The sequence below is a fragment of the Saccopteryx leptura genome, chromosome 7 (genome assembly GCF_036850995.1).
Source record: "Saccopteryx leptura isolate mSacLep1 chromosome 7, mSacLep1_pri_phased_curated, whole genome shotgun sequence".
NCBI classification, from domain to species: domain Eukaryota; kingdom Metazoa; phylum Chordata; class Mammalia; order Chiroptera; family Emballonuridae; genus Saccopteryx; species Saccopteryx leptura.
This window is the reverse complement of record NC_089509.1, coordinates 54,768,994-54,786,907: the sequence shown is the minus strand read 5'-3', so window position 1 is coordinate 54,786,907 and position 17,914 is coordinate 54,768,994. Positions and strand designations below refer to the sequence as shown.

Here is a 17,914-nt window from a genome sequence, read left to right as displayed (position 1 = left end):
ATCAATCATCAGTTTTTCATTGCAACACCTTAGTTGTTCATTGATTGCTTTCTCATATGTGCCTTGACCACGGGCCTTCAGCAGACCAAGTAACCCCTTGCTCGAGCCAGCGACCTTGGGTTCAAGCTGGTGGGCTTTTTGCTCAAACCAGATGAGCCCGCGCTCAAGCTGGCGACCTCAGGGTCCCGAACCTGGGTCCTCTGCATCCCAGTCTGAAGCTCTATCCACTGCGCCACTGCCTGGTCAGGCAGTAGTTGCTTTTTCTATGTGCCTTCACACTGGTGACCTACCTCAGCATTCCAGGTCGACGCTTTATCCACTGCGCCAGCACAGGTCAGGCATCTTGGCTTCATCTTGATGTGCATTGTATTGAATTCATCTCACTAGCACTGTGTAAAGCCAGCAGCCAGGGCCATCATCCCAGCAGCCTGGCCCATGCAGGTTTGCACTGGATTCGGACAGTCGGTAAAGAAACAACGGAGCCAAAAACTGGTGGGCCAGCATCTTTAATCCTAGCTTGCACCCGGCGGGCAAGTAAAAACACACACTGGGCTCCAAAACCCACTCACATTCAGTGCTCACAAAGCTACTGACTTATCCGAGTTTCCTAGAATCAAAGGTTTCTAGCTCACCAGACTTATTCACCTCTGTTCCCCATCTCCTTCCTTCTCCCTGCATAAACTGTACAAACTGGCTTCTCACTCAACACTCCACCATCTTGGCTGCTTCTCCTGGCCTCCTCCATGTGGCCTTTCTCTGCTCTCTGCTCTCTCCTCTGCTAATCTCAGGAACTAAGAGAGAGCAAGCTTCTATTCTGCCCCTATTTTATAGTGTAGAAATCCAAACCTTTAATCCAATATACACAATAGGGAAGTCTCTAATACAAAGTCACCTATCTGAGTCAAGATGGGATTGTACCATCCCACATCAAAAAGGGTGGGAAAGGCTTAATCCCAAAACCAAGCCCCAGGCTCCAAGGATTCTGCCTGCCTTTAGCCCACCCCCAACACACATTAATATCACCTGGGCGACGGCCTCCTCCTGGGCAGCGCCATCTTTAACAAAGTGAGCATAATATATTTTATCTGCCCAACACACTGTGTTCTGTTTTTAGCTAGCATCGTATCAGCTGTTTTATAAATGCTCAGAAATGATTTGTTAAGTGATATGACTAAGAAATGGAAGAAATGAAATGAGATAACTGTAAGTGTAGTATGTCAACGCTCTTTTCTACGAACCATTTAGTACGCTCAACTGAGAGAAAAAGAAAAGACACTAATTACTCTTCAAAACTCTAAGAGTCCTTTTGAACTCATTTTGGGTGATAAGGCTCCCAATGGCCTGGCATCCAACACATCACTCTCTTACTTGTTCCAGTTCCCTGGGTCAGTAAAACTAACAGGAGCAAAGGCTTTGATCCTAGAACCTAATTAACTGCAATGACTCAAAAAAAAGTAGGACTACTAATTGCCCTTTCTCTCCCTCTAACTTCCTCTCTTCAGCACTCCTCCCTCGCCCGCCCACTACTAAGAGAATTTCCCTCTGAGACGTTCAGCTTTTTCTGAAAACCCATACCTCTCAATAGCTAGTTCCACTCTCCTTACAGCTCCATATTTTTGTCTGCAATGTACTTAATTATAGATCTGCTTGAGTTGATTCCCTTTAAACCTGTGTTCTGGGTTATATGTTCATCCTTGAAAGCTCGCAGAGGGTTAGGCTGGGGAAGGAGCAGTAATGGGACTCAACTGGTTTGCACCGGTTTGGCAGAACTGATACCTGATTTTGAGTTCGGCAAACTGGTTGGGAATGGCTCTTGTAATCAGGGTTCTCTCTAAGGTGGGCACCTGGGCAGCCACCCAGTGTGGAAATCACAAATTTATATTCCTTGCTCTTTTTTAAGGATCATCTGTGCAGCAGTGTATGTATTCTAAGCTCTCATAGTAATGTTCACTCTGTCTGTAGGTGAAAAAAAAATTGTCGAACTATGCTTCTAAAATTTATTTATTCATTTTATAAAACTCATTATACCTTTGATGAAATACTACATTTTAATTCCCTCACGTTTGTTACTTCAGTAAACAAACATATAATGTAAAGAGAAAACATACATCCCCCAACCAGGGGATGACAAGCTGTCATTGAGAATATCTTAAATAATAGTTTTATTGCTTTTTGTCAGGTATTATTTAACATTTTTTTACTAATATTTTAAAACTCTTGTAACAATCTAGTTTTGTGTACCTCTTTTATTGTTCTTCTTAAGTATTAAAAGCATGCAATAATAAACTACCTTTTAGTATATTGTTTTTTCTATTTAAAACGGTCATTAGGGCAGAAAACCAGTTGTTGAATTATTTGCTTCTCACTGGGAAGGAGCTTTGTGCTTTGTAAACTGGAATAAATTTGGAAAACTAAGTCAACCTTTTTTTTTTTTTTTTTTTTTTAGTGAGAGGAAGAGAGAGGAACAGACAGACTGGAAGGGAGAGAGATGAGAAGTATCAACCATAGTTATGGCACTTTAGTTTTTCACTGATTGTTTTCTCATATGTGCCTTGACCCGGGGGCTCTAGTTGAGCCACTGACCCCTTGCTCAAGCCAGCAATCTTGGGCTTCAAGCCAGAGACCTCTGGGCTCAAACCAGAGACCATGGAGTCATGTGTATGATCCCATGCTCAAGCTGGTGATCTCAGAGTTTTGAACCTGGGTCTTCAGCATCCCAGGATGATACTCGATCTACTGCACCACTGTCTGGTCAAGCGAGTCAATCATGGATGTATTAGATTTATTGAGGGTCTTCCTTAAGAAGAGCCATTGATGTAGCTGACAGCACTAAAGAATATGCTGTTGAAAGAGGAAGAATAGGTTAAAAACTATGGGGGTAAAAATCTGAGATTTGAGGGAAAATTAAAGGAGGTACATAAGAAAACACCATTGGAGAATTCAAATGCAGTAGAAATCTGGGCAGTCCAAGTCTTCAGAAACAAGTGTAAACATTAAAAGGAGCATAATGTACCAGGAAGATGTGTTTAAGTGTCAAAATCAGGTTTAGGGTCAAATTACTCTACTGCGTGCTGACTGGATGATGGAAGGTAAATTACTTCTTTGAATGATAGTTTCTGTATCTACAGGTGTAAGGACCAAGAGAAGATCAGAAAATAAGCAGGGCACTAATGGAACAGGGAACTTAAGGGTTACAGGCAGGTCCTGCTCCTGTTCTGTTAGGAGTAACATGCCCAAGGTCGTTCAAGAAGCAGAGACAGATAGGGACTCTGGGAAGCTGAGAGAGAAGAAAAAAAAAAAAGGAAAAAGAGACAAACGTTTGCATTCTATTGGTTAAAAGACCCTTATCAGAAGTTTAGGTTTGGAATTCGCCAATGAGCTAGACCCCAGCCCCTGTTGCTATGCTATGTGCAGCCCCCTTAGCAAATAGGTTACCGCCACATCTGCTTCTGTATTAGGCTCGCTTGCTTAACTTATAAAAAGATTTAGCTGTGAGCGCTAGGTGCGATTCCCATCTGTAGCTCCTTGTGAGCACGGTGTCTCTGGACACCTCGGGAATTTGCCCCTGCGCAGGTAAAACTGGCCAATAAAGTTGCATCTATACTCCTGAAAGTCTCCGACGTTTGTTCTTGTACCCGGTGGATGCTACACAGGTTATGAGTGACTGTGGTGTGCTGGTATATGTTTAATAACTGGCTCACCAACAAACAAACAAACAAAACCTTGATTTGCAGCTTTTGCCTATTTCCATAAAGTGAATATTCTCACCCTTGCTGATTTCAAGCTACCAGTGTAATGTCTCTGAACAAAGTTGGGAAGAAATATAGATTATATAGTATTTTCATCATGAAAATACAATAGGTGTAAATACCTCACAAGTACAGATAATAGTAAAATGTGGGAAAATAATTAGGAAGAGATGTTTTTGGATATTATAGTTTAAATATAGTTTTAGATTGTAATTATATAACAGCCATTAAATAACATCTTGCAAAATTGCAGAAAATTTAAGAATCAGCTCAATCAAGCTTTGTTTAGGCACGTGTTCTAGTGCTGTTGGCTGTGAGTTCAATGTTAATGAATAAACAATATATGTTAAATAAAGTGTCCTCAAATGGAAGAACACATAATACAAGGTTAGGTATTGATCGGTTGATGAAAATGTTGGACCAGAGGCTCGCAGAACATAACCCTGTATATTTCCTTGGAGCAATGGTTCATGGGTATGAACTGTGAATAAAGAGTTCAGTTGCCTGACCAGGCGGTGGCGCAGTGGATAGAGCGTTGGACTGGGATGCAGACGACCCAGGTTGAAGACCCCGAGGTCACCAGCTTGAGTGCGGGCTCATCTGGTTTGAGCAAAGCTCATCAGCTTGGATCCAAGGTCGCTGGCCTGAGCAAGGGGTTACTCGGTCTGCTGAAGGCCTACGGTCAAGGCACATATGAGAAAGCAATCAATGAACAACTAAGGTGTCGCAACGCGCAATGAAAAACTAATGATTGATGCTTCTCATCTCTCACCGTTCCTGTCTGTCTGTCCCTGTCTATCCCTCTCTCTGACTCTCTCTCTGTCTCAGAAAAAAAAAAAAATTAAAAAAAGAGTCGAGTTGAACCTATCTTTTAGGGGATGACTTGACTGAGATACTTCTGCCCTTAGCACTTTGCCTGGCATCCAGAGAGCCCGAAGAGGTTTCTTCTCTTTTTCATCTCACCTTCCCTGTGCTGGGTAGTGCTATGCTAAACCAGGCAGGCTTACTCAGATGCAATCAGAAGTTATGCAACCTACAGAGCAAATATTGTTGTGCTGAGATGCTTGCCTCCACTAGAGAGATGCTTTGGAAATTGCAATCATCCATCATTTCACAGTCCTTGAGATAGATGCCTTTGAACTACACAAGAAAATGTGCTAATAGCAATAACAACAAAGAATTTTATTCAGTCAGGAAGTTTGCTTTTCTCCCTAAGTTTCTCCCCTGGCTGATAATTACCAATTTGTCATGTTTTTTCAAGTTACTTTCCTTTAAGGAACTTACCTTAAAGGTAAGTTCAGCATCCTGGCCCAGGTTTCAGCATCCTCACAGCAAAACCTCCTGCCTCTCATTCTCTGATGTACGTTGTTGAGTGTGGGTCGACTCCTCAGTAACTCTTGGTCCTTTATTTCTTCCAATAGCCACGTGCCCATGGTCCTGCCTTGTCATGTGATGCCCACCACCCCTGTGGATACTGATGACCCATTCCAAGCTGAAATCATTTATTTTTCTGGTCATGGTTAGGATACATATTATTAGCTCATGTTCTTTCTCTTCTATCTTAAGGTGACAACTGATCAAATTAACCTACTTCCTGCTTAAGTCCCTGAAAGTTTTCTATTACTCATACCCTAAAACTCACCCTCTGACCATGGGATACAGGTCCTATATAATCTGCCCCCCCTAACCATTTTTTTTTAATTTAGAAATTTAATTTAATGAGGTGACATTGATCAATGAGGCTACATAGGTTTTAGGTAAATACATATTTCTATAACATTTGAATTGTTAGTTGCATTGTATGCCCAGCACCTAAAGTCAAATCATTTTTTTGTCACCGTATATTTGTCCTTCTTCATTCCCCTCTCCCCAACTCCCTCCCCTGGGTAATCCTTTTACTTTTTTTTTTTTTTTTTTTTTTGTATTTTTCTGAAGTTGGAAATGGGAGGCAGTCAGACTTCCACATGCGCTTGACCGGGATCCACCCGGCATGCCCACCAGGGGGCGATGTTCTGCCCATCTGAGGCGTTGCTCTGTTGCGACCAGAGCCATTCTAGCGCCTGAGGCAGAGGCCACAAAGCCATCCTCAGCGCCCAGGCTAACTTTGCTCCAATGGAGCCTTGGCTGCGGGAGGGGAAGAGAGAGACAGAGAGGAAGGAGAGGGGGAGGGGTGGAGAAGCAGATGGGTGCTTCTCCTGTGTGCCCTGGCCGGGAATCGAACCCGGGACTCCTGCAGCCAGGCCGATGCTCTACCACTGAGCCAACCGGCCAGGGCTAATCCTTTTACTTTTATCTATGTCCATAAATTATCAGTTTTATATCCCACTTATGTGTGACATATAGTTCTTAGCTTTTTCAAATTTACCTTTCAAATGCTACCTCCTGTACTCTTCCCTCTGTTACTTCCCTTCACCCACATTGGCTTTCTTGTTGCTTCTTGAACTTACAGGCATGGTGCCTTAGTGTTTCCAGTTCCTACTAGTGGCTCTGCAACCACCCAAGATGCTCCCCCAGCTGCTCCTGTTGGTCAGGTCTTAGCCAAAATCACCTGTCCATGTGGTGTCTGTGACTGTCCAGTCTAAAGAGTCCTGGAAGTCGCCATGCACCCACCTTCTTTCTTCATTACCTGTGTCACCATGTGAAAATACCTTGTATTGTGGGCTAAATTGTGTCCCCCAAATTTATGTTGAGGTCCCAGCCTTTAGTTCCTTAGGAGGTGATTGTATTTGAAGATAAGCCTTTTAAGCCTGACCGGGCGGTGGCGCAGTGGATAGAGCATCAGACTGGGATGTGAAAGACCCAGGTTCGAGACCCCGAGGTCGCCAGCTTAAGCAAGGGCTCATCTGGCTTGAGCAAAAAAAAGCTCACCAGCTTGAGCCCAAGGTCGCTGGCTCGAGCAAGGGATTACTCAGTCTGCTGAAGGCCCGCAGTTAAGGCACATATGAGAAAGCAATCAATGAACAACTAAGGTGTTGCAACGCACAAAGAAAAACTAATGATTGATGCTTCTCATCTCTCACTGTTCCTGTCTGTCTGTCCCTGTCTATCCCTCTCTCTGACTCTGTCTTGTCTCTGTTAAAAAAAAAAAAAAAAAGCCTTTTTTTTTTCATCTGTACCTCTCAGGTAACATAGTGTCTATTTTTTTTATTTATTTATTCATTTTTAGAGAGGAAAGAGACAGAGACAGAGAGAGGAGAGAGAGACAGAGAGAGAGAAGGGGGTAGGAACCAGAAGCATCAACTCCCATATGTGCCTTGACCAGGCAAGCCCAGGGTTTCGAACCGGCGACCTCAGGATTTCCAGGTCGACGCTTTATCCACTGTGCCACCACAGGTCAGGCAAAAAAAGCCTTTTAAATAGGTGACTAAGGTGTGGGGGGAGTTGGTAAAGAGTAAAGGGGTCAAATAAATGGTGACAGAAAGAGATTTGACTTTGATTGATGAACACACATGCAATCATACACAGATGATGTGTGATAGAATCATATACCTGAAACTTGTATCATTTTACTAACCAGTGCCATCCCAATGAATTTAATAAAAAATTTTTTAAAAAGGTGATTGAGGTACCTTTTCCATTTATGCATCCCCTGTGCATATCCCTAAATGCCTCAGAACTTAACTGTGCATATGAATCAGTGTTTACTGCAGAAGATGGAGGATTTTTAACTTGTTGTCAAATTATGATACCCTTGAAACTTCATCTTGTCCATTTGGGGGGAAAAACTAATGTAATAAAAATTTCATCAGTGTTTAAAAAGAAAAAAGACATGATTAAGGTAAAATGAGGCCTTTAGGGTGGGTCCTAATTCAATATGACCACTGTCCTTTAAAAAAATGAGATTAGGACACAGTTATGCAGAGGAAATAGCATGTGAGGACATGTGAGAAGGCAAGCCGAGGAGACAGAACTCAGAAGAACCAACCCTGCCAGCCCCTTGATCGCAGACTTCTGGCCTCTGGAACTGGAGAGAATAAATTTCTGTGATATTTTGTTATGTTAGCCCCAGCAAACCAACACTTCTGTTTCTTCGTTTTCTCCTTCTCTTGCTAGAGTGTAAGATCCACAAGCAGGAACCACGTGTCTTAGTCACTTTCCTATCTTTAATGCCTATCACAACTCAAAGAGAACCTAGTAGGCTCTTTATAACTATTTTAAAAAACTGATTGAATGATGCAGCCAGACACCTCAGCCTTTGTTAAGTTAGTATGGCTATGCAGATTTTCATTATTCACAAAGTTGAAAAATAAACCTCTTGTGCACAGAATGGCTTCAAAACTCAGTCGTGAGTGCCAGAGCTGAGACCTTCTCACCCTGTGTTTGTTCTCCCACAATTCTGGTTTATTAATTCCCTAGTTCTTCCACACCCTCTCCTCTCAGATTCTCTCTGTTGGTCTGCAGACACTTCTCTAGCCCCAGTCCTGCGTCTTCCTGCCCTGATGCTCTTCGTGCTGGCTCAGGGAAGCTGGCCCCACAGGTGGCTTCCCTACCTGCCTCTGCCACAAAACCCCTCAGCACCGGAGAGGAAGCGACACCACAGCAGGGGAATGCTGAGTTGACAGAGTTGGAGATGGAGTGCTTTTCCACGCTATCTTGCTTCCCGGCAGATGGAACGTTAGCCATTAAACACTCGTATTCTACCAGCGCTCCCCAAAGTGGGTTCATTTGTTTCTCCAACAAACATTTGTTGTTCCCTGTTGTCCTCTGGGCTCTGGGTGAGGCTGCCGGAATGCCTCAGGCTGCTCATTCTGTCTGCTCCCACAGCGCTCCCTGCTCTGCAGGTGGGAGGCTGACCCCTGCCACCTGCACCTCCCTGGGGTCCCACCAGCAGCTTTCTGAGTTCAGCCAATGGGTGGCATGAGAAATCAGAAAGAGAGCGAGGTCAGGGTCTTTGCTCCCCATCCAAGTTTACAGCCTGACAGGGTGTCCTCTCTTCCATGCTATCTGCTCTCCTGGCCTCTGGTTAGAGCCACGGATGGTAATGACTTCCCATGTTTGCTGGACTCTGGGTGCCTAACTGCCCTGTGTTTGATCCTAAAATCCTACCCATGCCTCTGAAAGTAGTCCTTTTGTAGAAGTGTCTTCAACTCAACCATCTGACAGTGATTTCTGTTTCCTGCCTGGACTCTGACTTCTACAGTTTTTTTACTTTAATGTTCAGGAATGATGTAACTTGTTTCCTCATGCTACAACAGCTTTGGGGGTAATCGAGGGGGTGGCACTCAGGCTCCCGTCACTGTGGTGGTTTTGAGGGACCACGGGCATCCCAGTAGAGCTGGTGCACGACCCCCGCTCGGTCATTCTGCTACCTTTCACTGTGGTTGCACTGTTCCCACTGCTCCCGGGGAAGCAGGTGCAGGGTTGGTGAGAAAGAATCAGGGGCAGAAATAACATGTGCCCAGGTTGGAGGTGGCAGGTGGGAGGTGGCCCAGCACTAAGGAAGGGGCCTAGAGGGAAGCTGAGCTGCACTGTGGCTATTTGGGAGATGCTTATAGACTCCGCCATGCTTACAGAAGCAGGGGTTCATGGCTTCCCAAAGTGGTGCATTTGCTGATTGTCTATCTTTTTGTGCCTCAGAGAGATTTCGGTAGTTTATTAGAATAACTCATGCTTGGAGATTGTTGTTGGGAGTGGTTAAATATTTATAAGAGTTTTGATGGGATGTCTGCTTTATTTTTCATAATATTGGTGGTGGTGGTGTGTCTGGTGGAATGTCAGTGCTATTTTAATTGCATTGATATACTAGATGACATAAGCTTAGAGAAGAAGGCAGCCGAGGAGGGCAAAGTTGCACAGGAAAAACAGAGGAGGGAGAATGTCTAACAAAGCGGGGCCCAGACCCTGAGCTTCTATGAGGTGTGCTGGACAGATACTAAGAGGGACAGTTTTGTGTGTGCTATGCTTTGGTTGTTAGTCTTAAGTACCTCTTCTATAATTTGGAAAAATCAGTACTACATAAAATTTAACATTGAAGCTCTTAGAGCTTAATTTTCAAAGAGATACTGTAATTCAGTGGTCCCCAATCCCCGGGCCGCAGACCGGTACCGGTCCGCAGAGAAAGAATAAATAACTTACATTATTTCCGTTTTATTTATATTTAAGTCTGAACGATGTTTTATTTTTTAAATAAAAATTTTTTTAACCAGATTCCCTCTGTTACATCCATCTAAGACTCACTCTTGACACTTGTCTCGTAAGTTCGACAATTATATTTAAAAATGCCACAGTTTTTACACCGGTCGCGTAATTTTATTTTGTGCATGTATCCGTCCCACCCTAAAGGCCGGTCCATGAAAATATTTTCTGACATTAAACCAGTCCGTGGCCCGAAAAAGGTTGGGAATCACCGCTATAACATACATATGTTATATAACATATAAATGTCATGACTTTGTTAAGTGAACATTTGTTAAGTGGAGCACAGTGAACCAATGGTCAACATCAGACTACAAAAAAAATTGCAATAGAGAGGTTTATCATCCACTGGTCCTGGGGCAAGTACACAACACGCCTCACGGGGCCACAGGGGAGGTGGAGGCGGGGTGCAGACAGAGACAGGAACTGGTGCACATGCTTTTATTAGGGCCGTGAGTTGAGTGCTTTGGGGTTCCTGGGCTGAGGCTAGATTGATCAATTCAAACCAAAAGAGCAGGATTTTAGTAAAGCCCCACAGGGGTCTTATCTCAGGGGCACATAAGGCATAAAGGCTCTGGAAGGCAGGGGAGACTGTTGACAACAATGGCTGTTGGGGAGGTGATATCAGGGACTTATATTTGCTTGTGACCCGGTGGGCTGATATTTAGGGCCTAGACAGGCATGAGGGGCTGGTGTCAATTTCAGGTCTCTGCAGGCCACTTGGCCAAACAAAACAGATGCAAAAGTAGCAATACCGTGGAGTAGCTTAGCTAAATTTCTGACAAAATAACATAGATGTAACATATAGATATAACATACTTGCTCAGTAGTCACAGCGATTACTGGCATTTGGGAAGGTTTGCAGGAAACTAGTAGGATGAGGTAAGCCCTGAAATAAGTCCTGTTTCAGGAAGGTGTGACATATCTCCCACACAGCTGGGTAGTGCTTAAAGAACAGGGCACTCACACCGTTCTCTTAATACTTATCTTTATTATGAAAGTGTTTCCAAAGTAAAATGATCCTCATAATAATGATTGCGTCCAGAGATCAAGAATGAATAATTATATTTTCATATAAAAATTAGCAAAACACAACGACAGTACATAAAATAATTCTAACTGGCTAACAGTACATCATTCCATTTCTGACAGAGATGCTCAAGCACTGAATTGTCATAAGAAAAAAGAAAAGTAAGGTTTTTGTCACCTATCCTATTTCTTATTGCAAGTTGAAAAAAATCAAATCCAAAAAAGAACCACCTCCCCTTGCATGACAACAAATGGCAAAGGAGTAACTGATTATGTCAGCAAAACAAAGAGTGGATAGAAGTCGAGAGCTTAGTGGCATGATAAGTCTTTTGGAATTCAAACTTGGAGGGTGTTTTCCACGTTTAAATTAACAAAGCTCTAAGTTAAAGTTCCAGAATCACTATATAACTGTTCCTATTACAGAGCTAATTTCTCTTTGGCAACTAATCTTTAAAAAGTCCTAATTTTTGGCCCTGGCCAGTTGGCTCAGCAATACAACATTGACCCGGCATGTGGAAATCCCAAGTTTGATTTCCCATCAGAGAACACAGGAGAGGTGACCATCTGCTTCTCTCCCTACCCCTTCCCACTTTTCTCTGTCTCTCTCTTCTCCTCCTGCAGCCATGGCTTGATTGATTTGAGCATGTCCACCCTGGGCACTGAGGATGGCTCCATGGAGCCCCTGCCCCAGGTGCTAAAAATAGCTTGGTTACATGGACTCAGATGGGCAGAGCATTGACCCCAGATGGGGTAGGCTGGGAGGATCCCAGTCAGGGTGCACGTGGGATTCTGTCTCTGTATCTCTCCTACTCTCACTTAAAGAAAAATACCCCCCAAAACCCTAATTTTTAAAGGGAAGTTTTATAATAACAGTTAAAAAATTACTGTAGGAGCAAAAGAAAAAAAAAATCTCTATAAAACCCATTAATATAGAAATCATACGAACAGCTGTTGTTCCTGGTTTCCAGGCCATGCAAGTTACACCTACCAGATAGGAAGCCAAACTTTCATGGACCTGTGTTAAGGAAAACAGGCTTATATGGACACACACTTTGCGAAAAATGACATGAAGCAGGGAAGGAAGTGTGGGTACAACTGGTCCAAAGGCTACTGGGACACTGATAGCAGAAAAGTCATGGTATTCTTGCTTCCTTTTATCAAGAGAACCAGGAGGCTGAAAGGAATGTGAGTGAATAGATGTTAGGCTAGCGGTCCCCTCCTCTCACTTCCTGGGCAGTCTTGAGAATGCCTACTTATGTGGAGACACCCTATGATACACCATCTGGCTGTAGAGATTTTTTTATATCTTTGATCTGATGAGGTCTTAGCTTGTGGCCATTTGGTAATGTGTTCCTTTCAAAGGCTTCAAGTTGAACTCAAGTTGGAAATACCCAGAAAAGAACAAGGATCTCCTTTGGATATCTGAAGATCTTACTAAAAGTTACTTATGATGTTTGATGTTCTTTAATACAATTTTCTCCACGAAAGTCAACATCAGGTATGCTCCCTATGGGTATATATTAGAGGAGTTCCAACATCATAGTGTGTGAGTGGACAGGCCTTCTCAGCATCTGAGCGCCCCCTAGGGGAGAGTCTGGGCCACTACACACAAAGGCAAACCACAGGGCTCTGCACTATTTCTATGAAGAACTAAACCGGGGCCACAGTGAACCAGTGCTAAATACTATCTGGTAATTTGAGAATTGGACAATTCCATTTTACCAAGAGAAACTTAAATTGACTCTGGAGACAACAAAATCTTTATTAAAAATATATCCTGCTGCATTTTGCATGACTCCCTGAACTCGACGAGTTTTGAGAGTATGCTGCCATAGACAGAATGCTAGACAGCAAATACATTCACTAAAGCTAACTGCATTTTCTCTTTCTGTACAATTTACGTAGAAACTCAAAGTGACTTGTCATCACTTTATCATCAGTCTGACTTTGATCCGATTTTTTCTTATTTGTGTGTTAGAAACATTTCATGGTATTATTATTTATCAACAAAGCAGGACTCAGCCAAAGACAAAGAAAAAAAATAGTAAGACCTCAAATTGGAATCCTAAGACCTCAAATAGCACATGAAAGGCAAACATATATACTCTTATTTCCAAAGGATTTCTTGAACCTCTCTGGACATAACTACATTATTACACATACTGATAAACAATTTTTTTTAACACCTTTGGAATTCTTCTGTATACTTTTTACTTAAAATTAAGAAAAAATATTTGAATATTCAGGCAACTTTGGCATTAACATTTCCAAGAAAGGGATAAAAATAACTATCAATAAAATAAAATCATGAACAGATTGGGAACGAACGTGTGTATCCATAAAGTTCTTTGTGAAGAGCTCTTTTGCAAACACGTAGTTAAGCCGAAATGGAATCTCATTTCTTATTTCTACCCAGGGTGAAAGCATCCAAGCTGCTCACAGTCACTCTATCACATATATACTCAGAATGCAAAGTCTGGCAATAGAACTGGACATTTTGAGGTTCACCCACCATTTTGGCTAACGGTGATCTAATCGTATCTCACTGACGAGTTATTTCTCCCACCCAAGTGTTTGCTTTCTTTGGAGAATCAACCTTTCTTCCTGGTTTATCTTTGTCAGAAGCATTTCATTATCTGATGGTACTTCAGAACACCAGTACCTAGCAGCCTAGCAGGAGTCAGATGGTAAAAAAATCTAGGAATGAAGCAGCAAGCGTCTGCATTTTTCCAACATACAGATTAATAGTACAATATATGGATAGTCACTCCCTTATTCTCAAGCTCATAGGACTAAATTTATAAGTGAGAACTGTATTTGGCCTATATGCTGACCGTAGGCCCTCTGTGATCTTGATTTTGCAATATTTAGCCCTGATGCTAAGAGACTGAAGAGATTTCTCAACTCTCAACTGTGTGGGTAGCGTGAACAAGAGGTTGAGTGAGAGAGGCAGGATGTTTCTATTGTACATAGTGAATGGTTTTTATGAAAAGAATATGGGTAAGGATGATTCAGGGATATTTTGTGGGGTTTTTTTCCACATTTTTGAAGAAATAAATACATACATGGATCACACATTTATGTGATTTATTGACCCAAGGTCAAATTCTACTTGATTTTCTACTGGTTTCCCACTAAGAGATCTAGAAAAGCTATAACATCAGATATAAAGGTTACAGTGAATAACCTTTTTCTAGATTCCTCCCTACATGCCCTTTGTACCCGGGGAAAGTTTGAATGTGACCAGGAGGAAGGAGATATCAACACAGGCTAAGTTAATTGATAGGAAACAGCACTCTCACTAACCTACAGCTGAATTTACAAAATACATTTCTGAAACTATGGCCCGGCACAGCAAGAAGATATCTCACGTATTTTTCTCTTTCAGCCCGTCAGGCACCATGAGAGAGAAGCAGACAGAAACACATTATTCTTCACCTCAAGAAGCCCACAAATACCATTTTCATTTGTCCAAAAGAACCATTTGCCTTAAAATGTAAAATGAAATAAAAATCTGTAGATTCCTTGAAGACTTGGTTAAATTAATGCCATTAGTCAGAGGGGCTCTCAGCAGTCTCAGTTCTCCCTCTAAATGACTTTTGGAAAAAAAACAAAAGATTGTTTAGGGTTGTCTTTGCTAGGGACAGACTCAATTTACTTCATTTTATGCAACTCTTCTTTAATAATTTATAAGCTGATCTTTTGAAATTGTTCTGTGCTAAAGAGCACCAGAGAATCCAAATCTGAGCACACTGTGGTTCTCTGGTTTATTTCGCCCAGGGAGGGGACTTGCTCTACACACTAAAGCAGGGTACAACCTGCTCTTCTCTTTCATACTTTAGTTGCTAAGAAAATACATCTTTACCTTTGCAAAATTTCTCAGCTATAACATGCTTGCTGTTAGTTTTTTACCTGTATCTTAGCAGATGTCCACATGACAAACAAGTCCCTTTGATGTTTCATGATTGGTCTTACAAAGTTAAACCATCCAGAAATCACACTACTAGATACATCCCCTTTTGTGAAATGAAATAATAAGGCTTTACATAAAGAATTAGCTGCATTGTGTTGCAATAAACCGGCAAACGTATTTCTAAGCCTCGTCTGTATTACTATGTATTACTATGGATCATACCAGAAACATAGTATTTTGTACCTGGGTAGGAAGATTTAATATTACAGTGTGAGGTTTTTGTTTGAGAGCATTCTTTTAACTGCATGTTGAAAATTATGAGCACAAAGCTTTAATTAAAAAAAAATGGACCGGCATGTGAAGGGCTCTGAGCAGCACGTGCACCCGGGAGTTCTGTGTGGTCTGCACTATGCCCCGAGTCACACATTTGTCACTGCATTGTCGTTCTGAACTCTTGTTTCACATTATGGTCTCTTTGATTTATGAAGTAAGTATTTGTAATACTTTTTTATTCCCTCTTACTGAAAGTTGGAAGAAAGGAGAAAAAAAATCTTTGGTTTATGTGTCTGGTTTTCTTATCTTATATAGATAACACAGCCACCACAGACAATGGGAACTTGTTTGTCAGGAGTCTCTCTCATTGCCAATACCGTCATTGTCCAGAGGAATTTTTGTTTTCCTGGCAATAGCTGCTGTAAAGTGAACAAACTTTCAAAGAAGCAGACAAAAGGACTCAGAGTGCAACGTTGCTCGAGTAACAGGAAGTCATTCTGAGTTGTGTTTAGGGAGAAAAATATGAGGTAAAATAATATTTCTCCCCTTTGCTTTATTTTGCTCAGCAAAATAAAATCATCAAAATCAAATAGGGCCCTTTATCTGAAAGTTAGTGCAATAAAGTGCTTTGCACTAGAGGTGACCTTTGCCGACTCTTGAAACTCTTTCTTTCTGTGGCAGTATATACTCAGCTTCTTTTTTCCACGAGGTGACACAAGACTGTGCTAATTGCAGCGGTGATGATAAAGTTGGTTTGCACTCAGTGGCTCTCTGTGTTGTTTTCAGATCATGAAACAAGTTCCAGGTGGTAAGAGTGATTTCTTTGTAACTATGAGGTTAAGCAAATGTCCTCCTTGAGCCAGAGCACTGACCTCATAATAGAGAATAAAGAGATCTCTGTCACCTACAAGGTGAATCCCCAACTAGTTACCATACTCCCTGAAGAAATCCTGGCTGTGTGCACAGGAAATGAAGTTTACTCCAAAGCAATTTAGTACAAAACAGTTTTTTAAAAGCCCTCCAATAACTATACTCTTTAATTTGAACTGCTAAATGACCATGAAGAGTGACAATTAAGAAACAGCGCTCTGGCTGGTTGGCTCAGCGGTAGAGTGTCGGCCCGGCATATGGAAGTCCCGGGTTCAATTCCTGGTCAGGGCACACAGGAGAAGCGACCAACTCCTTCTCCACCCACACTCCCTCCCTCCTTCTCTCTCTCTCTCCTTCCCTCCCCTCCCAAAGCCATGGCTCTAATGGGTTGAGCAATTTTGCCCCGGGTACTGAGGATGGCTCCATGGCCTCGCCTCAGGGCTGAAATGGCTCCACTTGGAGCAGTGGAGCAGTGGCCCCAGATGGGCAGAGTACCGCCCGCCCCCACCAGTGGGCTTGCTGGTTAGATCCCAGTCGGGATGCATACGGGAGTCTGTCTCTCTGCCTCCCTGCCTCCCCGCCTCTCACTTAATAATAATAATAATAATAATAAAAATAAAGAAACCCAGTGCATTCTGTTTAAACGATAAACTGAGAGAATGGTCAGCAAGACCAGGCACCCACACGAAGAAAGCAAACCTATCTGGATCAGCAGGAAAACCTCACACTGGGTTTTTCTTGCTCGAAGATAAGTCAAGCTGATGCTCCTAGCAGACTGACTATAGCAATAGGAAGAGGCAGAAGCAGAGAGAGCATCTCACTCGCTGTCATAAACCCAGGGAGTAAAAGGAGTGAGGAAACCCTCTTTTGTCCACAGATTTACAAACAAATACAAAAAAAATAAATAATATTCTAAGACAATACAAAATGCAAATACTGTTCCCTTGTATCAGTTACATACAGCATGCCTACATATAGAGAATGATAATTCTTCTTCATTCACAGATGGGACATATGGCAGTGCACTAGTCAAAATGCTTTGATAATCCTAACTTCTGTTTCTGGTGCTGAGATATTATGAAAGGAACTGAATTTGCAATTTATTAAATAATTCCAGGAACACATAGTTCACTTTGTTCTGGACTTGTAGCTTTGAGCAATTAATTAATCATCTACAGAGCAAGGGCCGGTCAGGAGGTACCCGTTGGTTCCACTGGTCCCGTTGGTGGTGGTGGCCGTGTGGGGCTTCTTCCCTGGAGGTTCTGAGTCCTCCTCATCTGAGCTAGACTCAATATCACTTCGATCGTCCTTGGACACCTGTGGAACACAAGAAGGTGAGTGAAACCGGCTCCTAAGGAACCATTCAGGTATGGCATGCTCAGAATCACATGCAGTCATACACGAAGGAAAACAGATCCAAACGTTAAAAAAATCCAAGAGGGTAAAAACCTTGCCATAGTAAGTAAGTCCCCCTTCACGGTAGTATACAATTTGGGTGACAAAGTCAGTTATCAAGGACTGTAGGTGAATTTAGGTATTACAGCAGCTATATTTGTTGATCTCTTTAACGTACCTTTCTATATTGAGAATGTCCTAGACCATGAGTCCTACCTTTACCGGCAAAGTGGCCTACTGCTCTAGTGGAATGGCAGTATAGGAATTTGGTACAAATGAGTCAGTGTACACTCTGATGATCACAATATCGTTGAGACTCATTTAAAGTTAGCTCTACACTAATGGAGATATCCACTAACTCAGATAATCAAAACATTAATCTTACTTGGTTTTCTAATGTATTATTTTATGATTTAATTTGATTTTCTTTTCTGTCTGCTAAAATTAAGTAGAAATGTTGTGTTATATACCACATAATAACTAATGGCAGTAGCGGGCATTTTGAGAACCTGCTGGGTGAGGTTTAGTTTTAAATATTTCCCAAGGAAAA

At 42.2% G+C, this 17,914-nt stretch overlaps 1 protein-coding gene across 2 annotated transcripts in view; it reads right to left on the bottom strand.

The window, feature by feature from the left end:
• Positions 1-11,041: 11,041 nt before the first annotated feature.
• The window catches only part of CERS6 (ceramide synthase 6), a 347,509-nt gene continuing 340,636 nt past the window's right edge, over positions 11,042-17,914 (bottom strand). For both annotated transcript variants that reach the window (XM_066346008.1, XM_066346009.1), the window contains one exon: positions 11,042-17,286. In XM_066346008.1, coding sequence (XP_066202105.1) covers positions 17,134-17,286 — 153 coding nt within the window. In that variant the 3' untranslated portion in view covers positions 11,042-17,133. The remainder of the gene's footprint in view (positions 17,287-17,914) is intronic.